At 45.1% G+C, this 21,515-nt stretch overlaps 1 protein-coding gene across 9 annotated transcripts in view; it reads right to left on the bottom strand.

Annotated features, from left to right (window-relative positions):
- Window positions 1–21,515, bottom strand: part of l3mbtl2 (L3MBTL histone methyl-lysine binding protein 2) — a 116,048-nt gene that overhangs the window by 38,530 nt on the left and 56,003 nt on the right. For 4 of the 9 annotated variants that reach the window (XR_010958752.1, XR_010958754.1, XR_010958753.1 and 1 more), the window contains exons 16-17: window positions 17,510–17,602; window positions 617–689 (exon numbers count right to left, since the gene is read on the bottom strand). Coding sequence is in view for 2 of the 9 variants with exons in the window: in XM_067974659.1 (XP_067830760.1) it covers window positions 11,818–11,924; window positions 17,510–17,602 (200 nt within the window). In the remaining 7 variants the exon portion in view is untranslated. Of the gene's footprint in view, window positions 1–614; window positions 695–9,201; window positions 11,925–17,509; window positions 17,603–21,515 lie in introns of those variants that run through there. The other 5 variants (XR_010958748.1, XR_010958750.1, XR_010958749.1 and 2 more) reach the window with 5 other exon arrangements.

The following is a 21,515-nucleotide window of genomic DNA, read 5'->3' as shown; positions in this document are numbered from 1 at the left end:
ACTGAATTGAAGTGTCAGCTTAGATTATGTGCTCAAGTCCTACAGCGGGGCTTGAACCCACAAGCTTTTGACTCAGGTGGTGAGAGAGTGCTGCCAACGGAGCCAAGGTTAGCAGCCAGATGGAGAATGACATCCTCCACGAGCTGAGTCCACCATTAAACTGTGCCAGCATGAAGTCACAGCCAGGCATTTCCACCCATGGGGGAAGGAGATCAGAGTCATCCACTGGACTACTGTAACCCACATCCTAGTGAGGGTTCACAGGATGGCAACGATGCTGTCTTAGGAACAGATAGATGGGCTAATCAGGGGGAAACAGCACTGCGACTTGTCAGAGTGGACTCATGGACAATGAATATTTATTATGAATGATCAAAAATGCAGGCCAAACAATTCCAAAGTAACACGATCGAGACAGTAATGGTCGCGCCAGCAATTTGTTCTGGTCGCTGTATGAAAATCTGTTCATGCAGAAAAGGAACGTCTCTATAACTTTACCAAAAATATTGATCGGAAGAAAATCTTCCCCGGCCCCTCCCAATTTTCTCATGTTCAGTTCAGCAGAAAGACACAAACTTCTGAGCAGCTGCAGTAGCCTGCAGCTAGTAAATCTTACCCGAATGAAGAGAACACTTCTCCCCGACAGCAGCAACATGCCTGCGTGGATTTCATCAAGCTGCACCCGGCACCTATACTGCAAGAAGTCAAATGGTTACATTCATTCACAAACCAAGCAAACAGGCGATCAATCGTTCATCATTGTAGCAAAAAAAACGATTTCAAAAGCTCCAAAATGTATCAAAAACAGGAATACTATGCAAAATTAAAATTTTCTTCCCCCCCTCAACAAAAGCTCTGACCCTGGCTTGGGGGGGGCACAGTTTTACTGGTGTTCCAGCCATTCTGCATTTGTGAGCCTAAACAGTGGAGTGTCAGCAGGCTATTCAACCACAGAAGGCACCACAGCTTAGTCATCTTTGAACGGTTATGAACTAGAGAAGCTGGGATTGTTCGCCTTAGAGCAGAGAAGGTTAAGGGGAGATTTAATAGAGGTGTTCAAAATCATGAGGAGTAAATAAGAAACTAATTCCATTGGCAGATGGGCCAGTATCCAGAGGACACAGATTTAAAGTAATTGGCAAAAGAACCTGAGGGAAGATGAGGAGAATTTTTTTTTTTTTTTTATAAACACAACGTTATGATCTGGAATGCGCTGCCTGAAAGGGCGGTGGAAGCAGATTCAATAGCAACTTTCAAAAGGGAATTGGATAAACACTTGAAAAGGCATTTTCAGGGCAATGGAGAAAGAGCAGGGACATTGGACTTGGACTACCGGGGACATCACAGCCCAGCTGGATCTTATCCTCACCCATCACACACATAATTTCCAGCTAGAATTACTGCACAGCAATCAGGAGCATGATCCCTGGCTGATATCTACCCTCCCCATAACCAAACGCGGGGGGCAAAAGAGAGAGAGAGAGAGAGAGAGAGAGAGAGAAAAAAAAGAGAAAGAAAGCAAGAGCGAAGGAGAGAAAGGACTTGCAATTCTATAGCGCCTTTCACCTCAGGATGTCCCAATGGACTTTACAGCCAATGAAGTATTTTTTGAAGTGTAGTCACTGCTATAATGTAGGAAACGTAGCAGCCAATTTGCGCACAGCAAGATCCCACAAACAGCAATGAGATAATGACCAGGTAACGTGTAATCGGTGTTGGTTGAAGGATAAATATTGGCCAGGACACCATAGAATCATTACGGCGCAGAAGGCGGCCCTTCGGCCCATCAAGCCTGTGCTGGCTCTTTGTAAGAGCAATCCAGTTAGTCCCATTCCCCAGCGCTTTCCCCATAGCCCTGCAAATTTTTTCCCTTCAAATAATATTTATCCAATTCCTTTTTGAAAGCCACAATTGAACCGGCATCCACCAACCTTTCAGGCAGTGAATTCCAGATCATAACTATTTGCTACGAAAAAAAGATTTTCCTCATGTCGCCTTTGATTCTTTTGCCAATCATCTTAAATCTGTGTCCTCTGGTTCTCCACCCTTCTGCCAATGGGAACAGTTTCTCTTTATTTACTTTATCTAAACTTGTCCTAACCGGGGAGAACTCCCCTGCTCTTCTTCAAAATAGTGCCATGGGATCTTTTTCGTCCACCCGAGAGGGCAGACGGGGCCTCGGTTTAACGTCTCATCCGAAAGACGGCACCTCCGACTGTGCAGCACTCCCTCGGTATTGCACGGAAGCGTCAGCCTGGATTATGTGCTGAAGTCTCTGGAGTGGGACTTGAACCCACGACTTCCTGACTCAGAGGTGAGACTGTTACCCACTGAGCCGCAGCTGACAGGAGAATTGAGTGTCCTTGCAGAGATTAGATAACACAGCATGGACTGGGAATCAAACCTGGGACTTTCTAGTCTTCTGACTGGGCTACCCATTGCTTTTACTACCCGTGTACCTACACATCTAAACTTTAATGCTCACTTCTATTGCCTGCCCAATGAAGGGGCCAAAGTACAATCCTGTGAGGGCAGGAGGAGAAATCAGTCATAACTTCAGGACAGAAAAACAGAAGGAAACACAATTTGATATTATACAACATGTGGGTTTATTATCATGATTAAAAATCATTACAGTGATTAATTCTTTACAGTTCAGTAAATGATTTGTAAATATTAACAAAACTACAGCCACAATTGACATGTTATGTTACAGATGGACGATCTAATCGATTGGAATGAACTGCAACCCCCTCCAACAAAATAAAAAGTGTAAAGTATTAGCATCCGTTCATTTTGAACACCAGCTCTATGTTGTAAAATATTCTGTACACTTCCCATCTAGTGACTTTCCAACAAGGTTATTACTATTTCTGGAATAGGTAACTTCAGTCCGTCCCTCACGTTGTTGCCAAATTCCTGATGTCCACACTGGACCGGACTCTTTCACTAGCATGTTAGTATACAGATATCCTGCATGGCAGGGCTTGGGATTAAGTCAGTGATTCTTCACACAGTGATTTATTGGTCACAGCTGGGCTAACTGGGAGAGGTACCAGGTGAAAGAGAAAACCTGCAAATCAGAACTAAAAACCAAACGCTGGAAACGCTGGTGAGGGCTCATGGGGTTGGGGGTAATATATTAGCACAGATGGAGGATTGGTTAAAGGATAGAAAACAGAGAGTAGGGATAAACGGGTCATTCTCAGGTTGGCAGGCTATAACTGGTGAGGTGCCGCAATCTATATTAATGACTTAGATGAAGGAACCAAGTGTAATGTATTCAAGTTTGCTGACAATACAAAGCTAGGTGGGAAAGTAAACTGTGAGGAGGACACAAAGAATCTGCATAAGAATATAGACAGGTTAAGTGAGTGGGGAAGAAGGTGGCAGATGGAGTATAATGTGGGGAAATGTGAGGTTATTCACTGGTCGGAAGAATAGAAAAACACTATCTTTTTTAAATAGTGAGAAATTATTAAATATTGGTGTTGAGAGAGACTGTGTGTTTCTTGTACCAGGACATACAACAGTTAGTATGCAGGTACAACAAGCAATTAGGAAGGCAAATGGCATGTTAGCCTTTACTGCAAGGGGGATGGAGTACAACAGTAAGGAAGTCTTACTACAGTTGTAAACAATTTTACAACACCAAGTTATAGTCCAGCAATGTTATTTTAAATTGCTGGACTATAACTTGGTGTTGTAAAATTGTTTACAATTGTCAACCCCAGTCCATCACCGGCATCTCCACATCATTACTACAGTTGTAGAGGGCTTTAGTGAGACCTCACCTGGAGTACTGTGTATAGTTTTGGTCTCCTTATCTAAGGAAGGATGTACTTGCCTTAGAGGGGGTGCAACAAAGGTTCACTAGATCAATTCCTGGGATGAGAGGGTTGTCCTATGAAGAGAGATTGAGTAGAATGGGCCTATATTCGAGTTTAGAAGAATGAGAGGTGATCTCATTGAAACATTTAAGATTCTGAGAGGGCTTGACAGGGTAGATGCTGAGAGATTGTTTCCCCTGGTTAGAGAGTCTCGAACTAGGGAGCATAGTCGCAGGATAAGGGGTCGGCCATTTAAGACTGAGATGAGGAGGAATTTCTTCACTCAGAGGGTTGTGAATCTTTGGAATTCTCTACCCCAGAGGGCTGTGGATGCTCAGTCACTGAGTATATTCAAGGCTGAGATGGTTACATTTTTGGACTCTAGGGGAATCAAGGGATATGGGGATCGGGCCAGAAAGTGGAGTAGAGGTCGAAGATCAGCCATGATCTGATTGAATGGCGGAACAGGCTCGAGGGGCCGTATGGCCTACTCCTGCTCCTATTTCTTATGTTCTTATGAAATGAACAGCAAGGAATGCACTGCCTGAAAGGGTGGTGGAAGCAGATTCAATAGTAACTTTCAAAAGGGAACTGGATACATACTTGAAGGGGAAAAATTTGCAGGGCTGTGGGGGAAGAGCAGGGGAGTGGCACTAATTGGATAGCTCTTTCAAAGAGCCAGCACAGGCACGATGGGCCTAATGGCCTCCACCTGTGCTGTAACATACAATGATTCGAAGTCAATCAGCATCTGAAAGAGAGGTTGATGTCAGATGGGACTCTTTAGGACCTTTCACTTCTGCAGAGCTGGTGAAGGTCTTCAAAGGTTCCACGTAAGATGTTAATTTTCTATTTCAAACGCTGACTTACTGTGCATTTCTGATATTTTCTTTCAGTACCAGACAGAGGCTGGGATTGTTCTCCTTACAGCAGAAGGTTACGGGGAGATTTAATAGAGGTGTTCAAAATTCTGAAGAGTTATGATAGAGTAAATAGGGAGAAACTGGCAGGAGGGTCGGTAACCAGAGGACATGGATTTAAGATAATTGGCAAAAGAACCAGAGAGGAGACGAGGAGAATTTTTTAAAAAACTCAGCGAGTTGTTATGATCTGGAATTCACTGCCTGAAAGGGCGGTGGAAGCAGATTCAAAAGCAACTTTCAAAAGGGAACTGGATAAATACTTGAAGGGAAAAAATTGCAGGGCTATGGGGAGAGAGCAGGGGGAGTGGGACTAATTGGAAAGCTGTTTCAAAGAGCCGGCACAGGCATGATGGGCCGAATGGCCTCCTTCTGTGCTGTATCGTTCTATGATCCTAGGTATCAAATGGAGGAGGAGAGAAAAAAAAATCTGCCATTATGCAACTGCTGATGGCAGGTAACACGATCTCCCATTTTGTTCTCCCATGAGGAAAACTAAACAGGGAAGAAAGCAGGAAAAAACAAATTAAATGAAGTTTAAAGAGATTGCATTTGCTGTAAAAGAAAGACAACTTGCATTTATAAAGCACCTTTCACGACCTCAGGACGACCCAACGTGCTTTACAGCCAATGAAGTGCAGTCATTGTTGTAATGTAGGAAAAGCAGCAGCCAATTTGTGCACAGCAAGATCCCACAAACAGCAATGAGATAAATAATCAGATAATTTATTTTGGTGATGTCGGTTGAGGGATAAATATTGGCCAGGACTCCCCTGCTCTTCTTCGAAATAATGCCATTGGATCTTTTACAGCCACCTGACGGGGCCTCGGTTTAATGTCGCATCCGAAAGACGGCACCTCCGACAGTGCAGCACTCCCTCAGTACTGCACTGAAGTGTCAGCCTGGAGAATGAGCTCAAGTCTTGAGTCGGGTTTGAACCCATGACCTTCTGACTCTGAGGCGAGAGTGCTACCCGCTGAGCCAGGGCTGACACTTTGTGGCGCATTACATTAGAAAATAAAGCACAAATGATTTGGAAAAGTTAATTGCAACTTTGTGGAATGACTATTTAATGCTACTGTGAATGAGATGGTAAAATGCACATTAAAGAAAAGGGTCCATTTGGCTGTGCTATATTTGACCTCAGTGTCTCTGGGCTGAGGGAGGTGGGGGCGGGTGGAAGAATCGGCCCTGATACCTACCAGTGGACCATCCAGTGACCCCCTGCTAGAAATTTTGTGCATAAAGTGCCAGAATGAATCAGCTGTGCAGCCCTCCACAGTTGAACAGCCTGCTAGGATGACATGAAGAACGGCCATGGTGCATCGGAGGCCCGAGGAACCATATGTCGGTGGACAATGGTCCGAGCTGGGCCAGTAAATTGAGTAAGGGCACCTGTCCTACTCCCTAACGTGTGTTTCAGGTGAATCGGTATGAAAGTCGTGGAGGACTCTGCACCCACACTATCAGCACATGGCTGACAGGGGGAGGTCACAAATGAAGCAGAGAGTGGGGATGGAAAAAAGAGCAAGAGTTACAAGCATTTCCATTTTACTTGCATGCTATTGAATTTTTAGGCCCGTAGTTAATGCAATGCCTCCACCCCAATGTATCCTCTATACTATTAAATATGAAGTTTTAATTTTGGGTGTGGTGGAGGGGTATTGACTCCCTTTGGTTATCACTAGGCATGAATTGTAAAAACCCATTGACACACATCTATGTAAACCAAGCTATTATAAAAATATATACATACACACACTTACGTTGCATTGAGTTGCATAGAAAATACTTCAATATTTATATACATTTGAAGAAAGCAGTTTAAAACTTTAGTTAACATGATACATACTAGAGATAGAATTTCCTGGCAGTGAACTGAAGATGATTTCTTGGCAAACCTGTGGTAAAATTGCCACGATCCTGACCATCATGATTAGAAGCACAGAGTAGACAGCCGGTCGGTGTCCACTACTGCAACTACAAAACGTGCAAGAGATCGGAACTCTCACAAACACCTCTTTTACCTCAGGCTTCTCCAGTGATTGATTTAAACCACGTGTCTATATACATACACTAAAAACATTAAACACCAATGGACACCTTCAAACCTGCAATCTATTCTTCGAGTCCAGGTGAGGATTTTAATCCAATCTATTTTTGTTTTGTTGTGGTTCAGGTCATCTGAACCCTTTGATTACGTTACAACCTGCAATCACTCCCAGGTAGTCTCTGTGCAAAATGTCCGAACCCCCCCGATTTAACAGCTTTCAATTGATCTCCTTGACTCTACAGCCTGCAATCATTCCCAGGCATCGCTCAATCCCTGTATACACAAACCATCCAAACCCCTTGATTCAACAGCCTCTAATTACGTGAGCTCAGTGTGAGAAGTGGAGAAAATGGTAGTGGTTGTTGGAGTCCAATCATCTCAGCCCCAGGACATTGCTGCAGGAGTTCCTCAGGGCAGTGTCCTAGACCCAACCATCTTCAGCTGCTTCGTCAATGACCTTCCCTCCATCATATGGTCAGAAATGGGGATGTTCGCTGATGATTGCACAGTGTTCAGTTCCATTCGCAACCCCTCAGATAATGAAGCAGTGCGAGCCCGCATGCAGCAAGACCTGGACAACATCCAGGCTTGAGCTAAGTGGCAAGTAACATTCGCGCCAGACAAGTGCCAAGCAATGACTATCTCCAACAAGAGAGAATCTAACCACCTCCCCATGAAATTCAACGGCATTACCATCACCGAATCCCCACCATCAGCATCCAGGGGGGCACCATTGACCAGAAACTTAACTGGAACAGCCACAAATACTGTGGCTACGAGAGCAGGTCAGAGGCTGGGTATTCTGCAGCGAGTGACTCACCTCCTGACTCCCCAAAGCCTTTCCACCATCTACAAGACACAAGTCAGGAGTGTAATGGAATACTCTCCACTTGCCTGGATAAGTGCAGCTCCAACAACACTCAAGAAGCTCAACACCATCCAGGACAAAGCAGCCCACTAGATTGGCACCCCATCCACCACCCTAAACATTCACTCCCTTCACCACCGGCGCAACGTGGCTGCAGTGTGTACCATCCACAGGATGCACTGCAGCAACTCGCCAAGGCTTCTTCGACAGCACCTCCCAAACCCACGATCTCTACCACCTAGAAGGACAGGGGCAGCAGGCACATGGGAACAACACCACCTGCACGTTCCCCTCCAAGTCACACACCATCCCGACTTGGAAATATATCACTGTTCCTTCATCTTCGCTGGGTCAAAATCCTGGAACTCCCTTCCTAACAGCACTGTGGGAGAACCTTCACCACACGGACTGCAGCGGTTCAAGAAGGCGGCTCACCACCACCTTCTCAAGGGCAATTAGGGATGGGCAATAAATGCTGGCCTTGCCAGCGACGCCCACATCTCATGAACGAATAAAAAAAGACGTGACACCAGCCTCTGGGGGAAAGCACAAAGCCCCTACCCGGTACCTCATGATGGGACTGTAGGAGTCGGAAAGTAGTGCATAGGCACAAATCTGCCTCATCAACAACATATCATGCTACCCAAATAAACAATTTTAATTTGAGGTGTGCAAGAGGGGACTCGTCCTCAAAAGTTTATCCACTCTACAGACCTAAAAACAAAGATTACCCTGCTTAAAGTGAGCAAACTATGCCAGGTCCAAAACTGGACTGGAGATTTAGTCAATAAAAAAGGGATGTCATGTGGCAAAACAGTCCATAATCTTATACTCACATTTACTTTTTTGCTACAATTAACCGGCATAATGAAGGAATGCAGCAGAGTACACCTGTAACCAGGATCAATGCCTCCTGGGGGATGCTATACTCTGAGAAAGATGCTGTAGCACTGGTCCAATTGGCAGGTTAGAGCATTCCCATAATTTATACCTGCAGCAGCATTCCTGGTACAGCAAATTATAATTAACCCTGAAATAAAAAAACAACAGAAAAATGCTGGAAACACTCAGCAAGTCAGGCAGCACCTGTGGAGAGAGAAACAGAGTTAACGTTTCAGGTCGATCACCTTTCATGTCGAACTCTCCACAGATGCGGCCTGACCTGATGAGTGTTTCCCGCATTTTCTGTTTATTTCAGGCTAAGCCACTCCTTTCCACCTCCCAAACCTGGTCACTAAAGCTTGGCTGCTGTAACTATCCATGGAGTTGCAAAGCTTAGGCCCTTCATGTGCCGTCACAGTACAAACCTCTGGTATGGTGATGTATTGGAGCTTCTGTGTACAGGGACACAGTTGCGGACAACATTGTCTGGGAAGAGCTGCACAGTCAGAATAAGCAGTTTCATTGCTGGTATCGAGTGGACTGTTTGGATCAGTACAGAGAGTCACTGGGGCTATTCTCTCTCAACACTGATCGCCCCCCCACCCCACCCCCTACTCAGTATCCTGATCCCTCTCCATCTCCCCCTTTCCACTTGCCCTCAATACCAGTTGGGTATCACAATTAGCCTCAGCACCCCTGACTTTGTGGAGGGACAAAAAAAAATGATCAGCCAGGGTTCCTGCTCCTAATTGCTATCCAGTGACCCCTGCTGCTCAGGTACAGACCTCCAGTGGGGGGCAGGATAGAGCTCAGCTGTGATAATCAGCGACCAGGCTGGGTGACATGCTGTAGCATTGCCAGCACAGTGTTACTGTACCCCAGCATGATTTATTCCCACCTTCAGGAGAGGACGGGCAAATAATTAAAATTAATCACATCCAGATAAAAAGCTATATATATTAAAAAAAATCACTCGATTTATAAAGACCCATGGCACTTGTTCCTATCATTGTAACTCACCACTTCATATCATTCTCAGTCTTTATTCTGCTCACTTTTCTTTCCTTTTAAAAAATAATAAAATCGGCAACCAGTCCCAATTTATCAGAATTTTAAAGATCCATATAATTTAGTATTTCCACACCTGGATTTGGTGTCAGTTTTGCAGGGAGTAAAATAATGAATTGGTCTCAAGAAAAGACCACAGTCTCCTGGAACACAGCGAAAGCATCTAAAAATAACATGGTCACGTTATATACCTCATGTCTTAAACTTTGACCTTTTGGGTAATCATTTAATCTTTTAACTTACTTTGTAAGCCACACACCTCACTCTCACCCTTGAGTTTTTCCTGTCGAAATACAGTTAACCTGCAAAATAAACTTTTCTAATTATATGCAACTTTCTGCTCCCTCCCCCCCCCCATAGCCCAGTCAGTCGGGGTGGTGTCTGGTGTAGTACAGTTAGCGATACAAATGAGTGAAGTTGCATTTAGTTATATACACCAGACCAGAGGTCCCAGGTTCAATCACAGCCAGGGCCGCAGTTGCGGGTCCTGCAAATGGCATCAGCGCCACTGGGCTAAGGAGGGGAAAGAAAATGTGCCAGGGATTCTATCCCGATCGCTATCTAGCCACCTGTTGCTGTAAAGAGTGCACTCATGAACGTCAGGCGAGAGAACAATCTACCTCGACTGTGCTGCCTGCAGATACTCAGTCTAGGCGAGTTACTGGAGGGGCTGCTGGTGTATATGGGACCACATCCTGGCAATTGTCAACGTCCCCAGGAGAGACCAACAAAAGAAAATTATTTCGCTGGCCAGCAATGAGGTAGAACATTCAAATTAAGCAGTCCTCAAAAAGTTATAAACTAGTAGGAACAAAGCTTTTTGGATAATGCTATAAGCATCAAGCATAAACTGTACCCAGGTCCTTTTTCCAATAAGATTCTCAATTTTACTGTTTGCCTCTTCTGTGTTCATTTCGATTTTTCCTTGCTGCCATTAAAATTCACCCACTGACGACTTAATGGGTAAAGATAGAGCTTTCCCCCAATTGGGGTCAGCAAGTTTATCCAGTGAGTATTGGAGCTACACAGGCCAGGCAGGTCCCAGGCTCAATCTCCAGTCTAGGCCAGGGCGATGGTAAGGATGCTACATTTAGCCCCAATGCCTGGGTTAGAGAGGAGGAAATTAGCCAGGCATCCCTACCCAGAAAGTTCTCCTGGAAGTATGCCCCCCCAACAAAGCTCTTTCCAGCGAGGACAGGCTTGGGCACCACTGCGATGCCCTCCCATGGTTGAACAGCCCATTGACAATGGCTCACAACGCCCACACATGAACAGCCGATTGGGTGAGCTCCTGGTGAATACCCAATGGACCATAGACAAGCAAGGAAACACTGCCAAGTAGGAAAGGAGGGGAGGGGAGGACATGAAGAGCAAAGGCACCTCCCAGTGTGATACTGAGCCACACAGACCACAAGGTACCAGGTTAGACTGCCTGCCTGTGCCAAGTTACCTGATCTCAGTTGGAGCAGCAACAGGGGCCATGGCAAGTAGCCATTAGGACCTCTTGGTAAAGGACGGTACGGAAAAAATAAATAAGCGGATTCCTGATCACTAACCAGCGACTCCACCTGAAAACTGCACCGCAGGGACAGCGGAGGAGGACTGAACGAGGCTGGGCTGCCCTCACCCCGACAAGGTTAAATGGCCCTGTCTCCACTCGCTGTCCAGGCTCACATACTAAGAACAGCCACTTGGGTGTGATAGAGGGCAACAAGGGACTATGAATCAGCACCTTCAGAAAAGGAGGAAATCTTTCAGTATAAATGCTGCACAAGGGCTGTAATATCAGCTGAAAGGAAACAGTATTTTAACTGGATAATATACCAATATTTTACAGAAATACAACACTCTTGGATGGACTCTACCTTCTAAAACACACTCAAGAGGCCTCCTTCCACCACTACATTTCTATCGGCTTGTTACTGCAGAACTCTTCTTATTGATCAATAAATCATAACTGCTTTTGGCAGGCTGGAATTAGTGAGAAAAGAGCCCCACTGTATAATGCCACTGTTGGTAGGATCCAGTCCTAGCCACTTTAAACCAATCTGACCCACTCAACTGAGCCCCAGGTCCAGAGCTCCTGGCTTGCAGCTTTCCCTCTCCAACACCGGTCCATAAACAGGAAAACTTAAGAGGATCCAGAATCAGCCACTTCACACTGGTCCACAGTGCTGGAGGGTGTTGGGCCTCACTCAGTCCTCCGGTTCCTGTTTGATGTTTTCTACAGGGATCAGCAGGTTCCTGGGGTCCAGTGGTGTTGATAAGTCGACCGTCTCCTCCTTCACTTGCACTGCAATGACTAAGACAGAATTTGAAACAGAAAAATCCTCTTAATTGAGCCACACCTGTTAAAACTGTTGGGACCTTGTTGTCGTATATATTTATTAAAAGGCGGATAAGCAGGAGGATCCCAGATCGCCGGTAATAGCCCTCGATTCCCAGCGTTGCAGACAAACCTCCCGACTGCACTGCTCTTGACAGGCAATGAATGCAGCAGTGAACTCAGGAGGTTTTGCCGCGATACTGGGAGCTGGAACAGCTGCCGAGAGACTTGCAAGTTATATTATAAAAGTTGCTGCCAGTCATACAAATTCCGTTGCCACAACTGACTTGAGTTCTTCATAAAATTCTTAGCCTCTCGTTCAAATCTCTCCATGGCCTCGCCCCTCCCTATCTCTGTAACCTCTTCCAGCCAGACAACCCTCTGGTCTCTTGTGCATCCCCCACTTCCTGCACCCCACCATTGGCGGCCATGCCTTCAGCCACCTAGGTCCTAAGCTCTGGAATTCCCTCCCTAAACCTCACCAAGACGCTCCTTAAAACCTCTCTCTCTGACTAAGCATTAGGTCACCTGTCCCAATATCTCCTTGTTTGGCTCAGTGTCAATTTATCTTTGATTACACTCCTGTGAAGTGCCTTGGACATTTTGCTACTTCAAAGGCGCTATATAAATGCAAGTAGTTGTTGTTTCTAAGTTCTCAACTGTACTGCTAAGATGCAGGGATAGCAAGGTACTCCTTCACTCAGGAGGAAAGAAAGGTGAAATGAAGGCCAAAACGTCCAACTAATCCCACCTTCTACAGCAGCACAGACACCAGTCATCAGGAAACCACAACCCAAAGCATCCCGCTATGATGGCAGGGCGACCAAACGGGTCGGTGAGCAGAGGGAGGGACGTAAAAAGAACCCTCCCACCCCACCCCAAAATAAAATAAAATCCAAGAAACAGTAACACTGCAGACAAACATATTTAAGTGGTTTAATCAACAATGAGTTGGAAAGTTTTGACTGTACTTTTTAGTACACAAGGGCACGGGGTAATTAATAATATTTTCTTATTTTGTCTGTCAATCTTTCAACTCCACAGGAACAAATGAACAAGACGGTTCATTTTTCACAAAAGGCCACTAATTAAGTTTCTCAGTCAAACAGAAGCTTCTCGTTAGCAGTACCTGGAAATTTGCTTTTTTATTTAGTTCTTGGGATGTGGGCGACACTGACAGGTGCAGTATTTCTCATCCATCTCCAGTTTCCCCGAGTACATTAAGGGGCCCACCAGGTACTGTGGAACTGGAGTCCCATGTAGGCCAGACCAGGTAGGGGATATCAGTGAAGCAATTGGATTTTTACAACAATCTGGCAGCTTTCACGGCTTTCTGGTGCCAGCCCATAAACTACCAGATTTATTGAATTAAATTTCGTAACTTGCCATGGTGGGATTTGAACTCTCAACATCTGTGCTGTTAATCCAGTACCGTAATCACGAGGGTACCATCTACTTAGCCAAGTAGTAGCCAACAGCCGCACCTGATGTAGCAGGGTGTAGAGGACAGGCAGGTTGCATTTTTAAGACATTAAAAACCATTGGGAGAGTGTATAATCTAAATTCCTTGATATGGTACGAGGGGAAGGCTGTTATTTACATTCGTTCACTCACAGTTTCAGTCCTGTTTTCAGGTAACTTTCCCACTTACAAAGTGACCATCTGAGTTCAACTTCAAGCAGAGAGCTCTCCACAATCACGGACATCATTTTGTTTTTGGGAGAACTGGTGTTGTCAAGTCAGTCAATACCCAGTTACATGTCAGATTGTCCAATAGGTGTACTCTCCGATTCTGGCCACTTGCGCATCCCCGATTTTAATCGCTCCTCCATTGGCGACCGTGCCTTCAGCTGCCTAGGCGCCAAGCTCTGGAATTCCCTCCCTAAACCTCTTCGCCTCTCAACCTCTCTTTCCCCCCACCCCCCCCCCCCCTCCTTTAAGACGCTCCTTAAAACCTACCTTTTTCCGGTCTTAATATCAACTTTTGTTTGATGACGCTCCTGTGAGGCAACCTTGGGATGTTTTGCTATGTTAAAGGCGCTATATAAATGCAAGTAGTTGTTCTCAGGCCTTACTACGTGTTGTACGGTCCAATCAATACTGGATAATGCTATATTATTGCAGGACTTGCTTTCTCTCTCCTGAAGCCTCTTGCTGGAGTAGGTTTTTGAACCAGAGTTGCCTGCACTTGACCAAGTGGCTATTCTTCATGCATGAGCCTACTACATGGTAAGTGTTAACAGGTGATGCAAGGTGTAGAAACAATGACACAGGCTCCCTGTTTTTCCCATAAAAAGAAAAACAATCTGATAGAAAGAGAGAAAATGCTGGAAATATTCTTTAGGTCGGGGTCAACATCTGTAAAAGGGAAAAGGCAGGTAAATGTTTCGGGTATAACCTTCATTGTGCTCTGACCTAGGATTATACTCAAAACGCAACCCCTTTTCTCTTGAGATGCTGACAGACCTGCTGTTTATTGCCAGAATTTTCTCTTTTTATTTCCTTCTTTCATCAGTTCTCGTTCAACAAGATCTCAAAAAAATCTCAACAACTATGTTAGAAGTTTGCTCATCACAAAAAGCTCAAAATAGGAATATAGGGAACTGTTCCAGTGATCCTTGCTCATCCTTCATGCAAGATATTAACCTTTAGCTGTGTAATGTTCAAAATTTGGAGCACACCTGCTTACTAACCTATAGATAAACTACAAAAGGTGGTTATTTTCACTTCTCCTGCAGGAGATGACTTACAGTGGGATGTGGCTCCACTAACCCGCCATACCTTGACTAAGCAGCTATTCCTATGTCTGAGCCCAGTTAGTGATTGACTGTAAGCTATTTTATCATAGGTTGCATCAGACCACAGCTTGATCCCGCCCTGGTGCGAAATCTACACGCGTCAGTCATGGCTCAGTGGGTAGCACTCTCGTCTCTGAATCACAACGCTGTGGGTTCAAGTCCCATAAAAGCTCGGCTGACACTTCAGCGCGGTACTGAGGGAGTGCTGTACCGTCAGAGATGCCGTCTTTCGGATGAGATATTAAACTGAGACATCTGCCCTCTCAGGTGGATGTAAAAGATCCCCAGGCATTATTTCAAAGAAGAGCAGGGGAGTTCGCCCGGTGTCCTGGCTAACATTTATCCCTCAACCAACAAACACTAAAAAAAAATTATCTGGTCATTATCACATTGCTGTTTGTGGGACCTTCTTGTGTGCAAAATGGCCGCTGCCTTTCAAAAGGACACTTCAAAAGTAGTTCAAGACTTTGGGGCACCCTGAGGTTGTGCAAGACTGTATATAAATGCAAGTTCTTTCTTTCTTTATCCCTCCATGACCTCACCCTTGTCTCTGTAATCTCCTCCAGCCCAATAACGCTCCAAGATCGCTGCGCTCCTCCAATTCTGGCCTCTTGCAAATCCCCGATTTTAATCGCTTCACCTTCAGCTGCTTAGACCCCAAGCTCTGGAATTCCCACCCTTTCCTTCATTACAACAGTGACTATATTTCACAGGTATTTAATTGGCTGTGAAGCACTAGGCGACGTACTGAGGTCATGAAAGGCGCTATATAAATGCAAGTCTTTCTTTCTTCGTCCTAAACCTTTTCGCCTCTCTCTCCTCCTTTAAGATTTTCCTTAAAATCTACCTTTGACCAGGCTTTTGATCACTTGTCCTAATATCTGTGGCTTGGTGTCAAATTTTGTTTGATTACGCTCCTGTGAAGCGCCTTGGGACGTTTTTACTACGTTAAAGGCGCTATATAAATGCAAGTTGTTCCAACAGCTGTCAGTGGATAGCAATCAGAAGCAGGAACTCTGGCTAATTTCCCTGTCTCCCCCCTCCCCACAACCTCAATAAGCCAGCAACACTGAGGCCAATTGTAGGACTCCAACCACTGCTCCAGCTGCAATCTGCTAACTTAAGTGTAGACTGGAGATTGAACCTGTGGCATTAATGGCTGGATAAACTCATTGTGCCAATGGGTTAAACCAGATGATGCAGGCTGTACAGAATCATGAGAAAGGCAGGGTGTGCTGGTCTCACTACAACATACAGTGAAACAAAACCAGCCTTCAAAACCACACACACACACAACCACTCCCAGCCAACCACACACGCACACACACATACACATCCCCCCCCACCAAACATCCAACCTTAGAAGTTTGTTAACTACAAAGAACTCACAGAAGATCCTTCTGGTATCAGAACTTCTGTTGTTTGTCAGGGCATTCACCGCAGCAACTTTTCAAAACAATTATTAAAAAGGTGAAAAAATACAGGAGCACAAATTCCGCTTATGTATTTTCTAATAAAAAACAATCAAAAGTTGCACTGCGCTCAAAGAAGTAGAAGTTACAACACGGAAACAGGCCATTCGGCCCAGCCAGTCCATGTCGGCGTTTACCCTCCACACGGACAAAGGGACATAACCTTAAAATTAGAGCTAGGCCGTTCAGGGGCAATGTCAGGAAGCACTTCTTCCTACTGGAAATCTGGAACTCTCTCCCCCAAAAAACTGTTGAGGCTTGGAGGTCAATTGAAAATTTCAAAACCGAGATTGATCGATTTTTGTTGGGCAAGGGTATTAGTTACGGAACCGAGGCGGATAGATGGAGTTAAGATACAGATCCGCCATGATCTCATTGAATGGCATAAGAGGTTCAAGGGGCCGAATGGCCTATTTCTGTTCCAATGTTCCTTCTAAGTCCTGATCACATTTACCCACCCTGTTCCCATATTCCTTCAACCCCTTTTCCTTCATCCACCTATCCAATCTAATCTTAGAGATCGACATAGTGGCTGAGGCAGAAACTAACCTTCAAAGTGAACTCCACAGCTTCGCAATGCCGGATAAAGAGGTTTCTCCTGCCCTCCGTTCTAAATCTTACATTTAATCTTGTATTAATGGCTCCCACGTTCTTGACCCCTCACTGGAAACTGTTTGCATCTATTGACCATGTCCCATCCTTTCATCATTTTAGAAACTGCTATTGTATCGGCCAGTAATTTGTGTTGTTCTAACGGAAGAAAAATTCCAAGTCTTTTTTTTGTATTTATATTTTCTTATACCAGACGGCAGCGGTGGTAAGATTGACACTTTGGATCTGACCTGAACCCCTCGTTCTATTCTTGCCTTACAACACCCTCCACTGTGCGTATCCGTATCTACGTTGCGATATAGAGCACAGAGAGAATTAACCCCTCAATGATCGGCTCTGCACGTTTTAGTGAAAAAAATATGCAGAGTGCATCTTTCTTCATTATAATTAGTGAATAGCAAAGTCAGAAACTCTGTTACCTTCCAAACGATAAGAAAGTGAACTTCAATGGGGCATTTGCTGAAACAACCTCTCTGTAGCAAAAATATTACAATAAAAAAATCTTCTCATCTCATTAAAACCTTCGCCATTCTGCCTAATGCATGGACCATGTCATGCGGTCACAGTACAATGACACACAGCTGAAAAGTTATCTTTGTCTTTTCTCTTTCAGGTGCTGACTAACCAGCTATGTGCTTCCAGCCATTTTTAGATCAGAATACAATAAGATCCTCCTTACTTTCATCTTCAGATGGGTCCTCCTGTTCCTTCGAACCAAGTGATGCTCCTGGTTTGACTTTCGTTCCACGTTTTATCAGCTGCAGTTTTCTCCCTGCAAGGTTAAAATGACAGACGCATGACTTTTCATTTCCCTCGCTTTGTAACAGGCGGTCTTACACTATTGCAGGGCCATCTAATCCTGATACGTGGTCTTGTACAGTCAGCCGCAGTATCAAATATAAACCTACCTGTTCATATTCAGTCACCTGTACGGGACACTCAGACTTTCCTGGGTCCTTTGATCTACCATGGATACTAGGAGCTCCCCCTTGGTGACATTGTTGCTGCACTGAGTACATTCTATATCATGCTGCAAAGCAGCCTTCTGACAGAAGCACTTGGCTGGCTCAGCACCTGCACCGACCAGGCCTGCACTAATCATCTTTAAATTGAAGATTTTTCTTCACCCAGAAGAGGAGGTTTACACTGTCCAGTGTCTCTGCTTTCCTAAAGACCATTGGGGGAGGCTTATTCAAAAAGAGAGTCAGCCCTCCAAATGCATTGAAAGACTCCATCTTCTGCATTGGCTTATCGTACAGCAGAGGCATTGGATAATATATTAACTCAGATCCACAGGAGAGCAGAGGAACTGGACAGTAAATAAACACAGGTGTACAGGAGAGCAAGGATACCAGACAGTATATGAACACATGTCTAAAAGACAAGGTACTGGACAGTATATAAGATTGGAGGCACCAGTCAGTATTTAAAACACAGGGCAGCAATGCGTAGGAGTCTGAATTCACTCTCCCAAAATCTGGTTGAAGTATAAAAAAAATCTTTACTATGGTAAAGACCTACTCCCCTCCTCAGATTACATTTTCTCAGCTACCGTTTTACGTGGGGTCCCATGAACTACTCATCTTCTAAAACAACCTTTAGCTGAATTTTCCCTCTCTGTTTCTCATGGGTAAGATCAGTGTCTGTGGTCAGAGGACCGTAGGCAGAAACCCACGTCCTACCACTTCATGATTTAACACTTTGGGACGCCAACGTACTGCACCACTGTGCCACATACTACAACCACACAATCTTAAGAGGCAACCTCTTGCATAGCTCAATTAAAACAATACTAGCGGATTTCCTGTGGTGTTCTTTGCAGTAAATCAGCTGACACATTGTTTTATAAGGGCAGGAGCTTTATACCATGTAAAACACAAAGTATTATTCTGCTAAGGTGGAATTGTGCCCCTTTAAACCCACAAAGTCTAACTGTTAAGTTCGAGGCATTTCGACTTGATTGTTGTTTGGTCGGGGAATTGCGCAGATTGGAATAGGAACAGAAGTAGGCCATTCAGCCCTTCGAGCCTGTTCCGCCACGCAGTTAGATCGTGGCTGATCTGTATCTTAACTCCATCTACCCGCCTTGGTTCCGTAACTCTCAATACCCTTACCCAACAAAAATCTATCAGCTCATCAGTTTCAGGCTGTAGGTCAGAAGCATCCAGCACGTTAAGACTGTTTTGCATCTGTCACAGTGTAACATCTGGAGTGCAACATCTAGATGAGCTGGACATAGCATTTTTAATACATTAGTATAATATTAGTCAACCAATGCCTTGTAGGCCAACAGTCACTTATGTTTAACAGTTCCATTGAAATTACTCCAAGCCCTATAAACAGAAGGCACACCGACTTTACTTCTTTTGCCAGGAGAGACGGAGGGAAAAGGGGAAACAGTGCGGGGAAAGTAGAAGCAGAAAGTTAGTTCTTCTCAGAGAGCAGCCCAGCTGCGGAAAAAGCTCAGTTTCATGGCCAGAACAAAGATTCCAAACACACAGTTGCTGAAGAATATTACGCCTGATAATGATACTGATCGCTCCCAATATAGGCTGAGAAATTACAGTAGGATTGGTGGAAAACAGTGAAATATTTCACACTGAGTGCGTTCCACTCCGTAAAGCTCCAGGAACAGCATGCAGGTCAAAGCTCAGATAAATAAAGACCACAAATTGCATTTACATGGTGCCGCTAAATGTAGAAAAACGTCCAGAGGTGCTTCACCGAAGCGTAATCAGACACAAAGTGACACAGAGCCAAAGGAGGAGGTATTAGGAGGGGCAACTAAACGTTGCTCAAAGAGGTAGGTTTTAAGGAGGGTCTTAAAAGGTGAGACAGGCAAAGAGGTTTAGGGAGGGGATTCCAATGCTAAGGGCCTAGACAGCTGAAGGGACGGCCGCCAATGATGAGGTGAAGGGATTTCAGGATGCAGAAGGGGTCAGAGATGTAGGAACGCAGGATTTTGACCCAACATCATCATGAAGGAACGGGGATGTGTGTCCAAGTCAGGATGGTGTGTGATTCGGAAGGGAACTCCCGCAAAATTGACGGGCAGGAAAAGACTGGCTGGTCCATCGAGCCTGCCCCACACCTCATGATGGCCGGAGCACCATAACTGGACAGTTCCTCCCTCATTCTTGCCCTAATCCATTGGTTGTGGGATCGCTTAGCTCTGTCGACAGCATGCTGCTTCCGCTGTTTAGCATCACATGTGTTGTAGCTGAAAATGAGGCACCTTATTTTCAGGTACACTGGTGCTGCTCCCATCATGCTCTTCTATACTCCTCATTGAACCAGGATTGGTCTTCTGGCACGATGGTAATGGAGGAGTGAGGGATATGCCGGGCCCGGAGGTTACAGATTATGGTAGAATACAATTCTGCTGCTGATGGCCCACAGCGCCTCATGGATGGCCAGTTTTGTGCTGCTAGATCTGTTCTTAATCCGTCCGATTTAGCATGGTGGTAGTGCCACACGACACGATGGAGGGTGTCCTCCATGTGAAGACGGGACTTGGTCTCCACAAGGTCTGTGCGGTGGTCACTCCTCCCAATTCTGTCACAGACAGATGCATCTGAGACAGGTAGATTGGTGAGGACGAGGTCCAGGAGGTTATTCTATTGTGTTGTTTCTCTCACCACCTGCTGCAGGCCGAGTCCTTCAGGACTCAGCCAGCTCAGTCAGTAGCGGTGCTACCGAGCCACTCTTGATGATGGACATTGAAATCACTCTCCCAGAGTATATTTTGTGCTGTTTATATCCTCAGTGCTTCCTCCAAATAGTGTTCAACATGGAGGAGTACTGATTAATCAGCTGAGGGAGGGCGGTCAGTGGTAATCAGCAGGAGATTTCCTTGCTAATGGAAATCTGAAGCAGTGAGAGTTCATGGGGTCCGGAGTCAATGTTGAGGACTCCCAGGACCACTGATGGGTCTGTCCTGCTGGTGGTAGGAGTCTGCGATGTTGGCTGATTGATATGTTTCTATTAGAATGACTAAGTCAGGCTGTTGGAGTACTATGTCTAGTTCTGGTCATCGAGAAACCTGGGACGCACTGAAGGCAATACAGAGACATGAGGCAGATCACTAGTGTCAGAGGATCCGAGTTATGAGGAAAGAACAGAGACACTTAGGCTTTTCAGCCTAGAAATGAGGCACCTGAGAGGTGATCTTATAGAGGACAGTAAATGGGATGAAAATGGTTCATCCAGAATACTACTTTAAGTTAAACAGTGGGAGTCTCTGGAATTTAGAAGAGTGAGAGGTGATCTCATTGAAATGTATAAAATTCTTAGAGAGGTTGTTTCCTCTGGCTCAAGAGTCTAGAACTAAGGGTCATAGTCTCAAGATAAAACGTCAGTCATTTAGGACAGAGATGGCGAAAAATTTCTTCACTCAGAGGATTGTGAATTTTTGGAATTCTCTACCCTAGAGGGCTGTGGATGCTCAGTCGTTGAGTATATTCAAGATTGAGATCGATAGATTTTTGGACACTAAGGGAATCGAGGGACATGGGGATAGGGCTGGGGAGTGGAGTTGAGGTAGAAGATCAGCCACGATCTTACTGAATGGTGGAGCAGGCTCGAGGGGCCGTATGGCCTATTCCTGCTCCTATTTCTACGTCGCACAAGGGGACACGAGTTCAAACTAGTAAAATGTAATGTTAGGACTGATACCAAAAGGTCCT

This window comes from Heptranchias perlo, chromosome 40, assembly GCF_035084215.1.
Source record: "Heptranchias perlo isolate sHepPer1 chromosome 40, sHepPer1.hap1, whole genome shotgun sequence".
NCBI classification, from domain to species: Eukaryota; Metazoa; Chordata; class Chondrichthyes; order Hexanchiformes; family Hexanchidae; genus Heptranchias; species Heptranchias perlo.
This window is presented reverse-complemented; position numbering and strand designations above follow the sequence as displayed.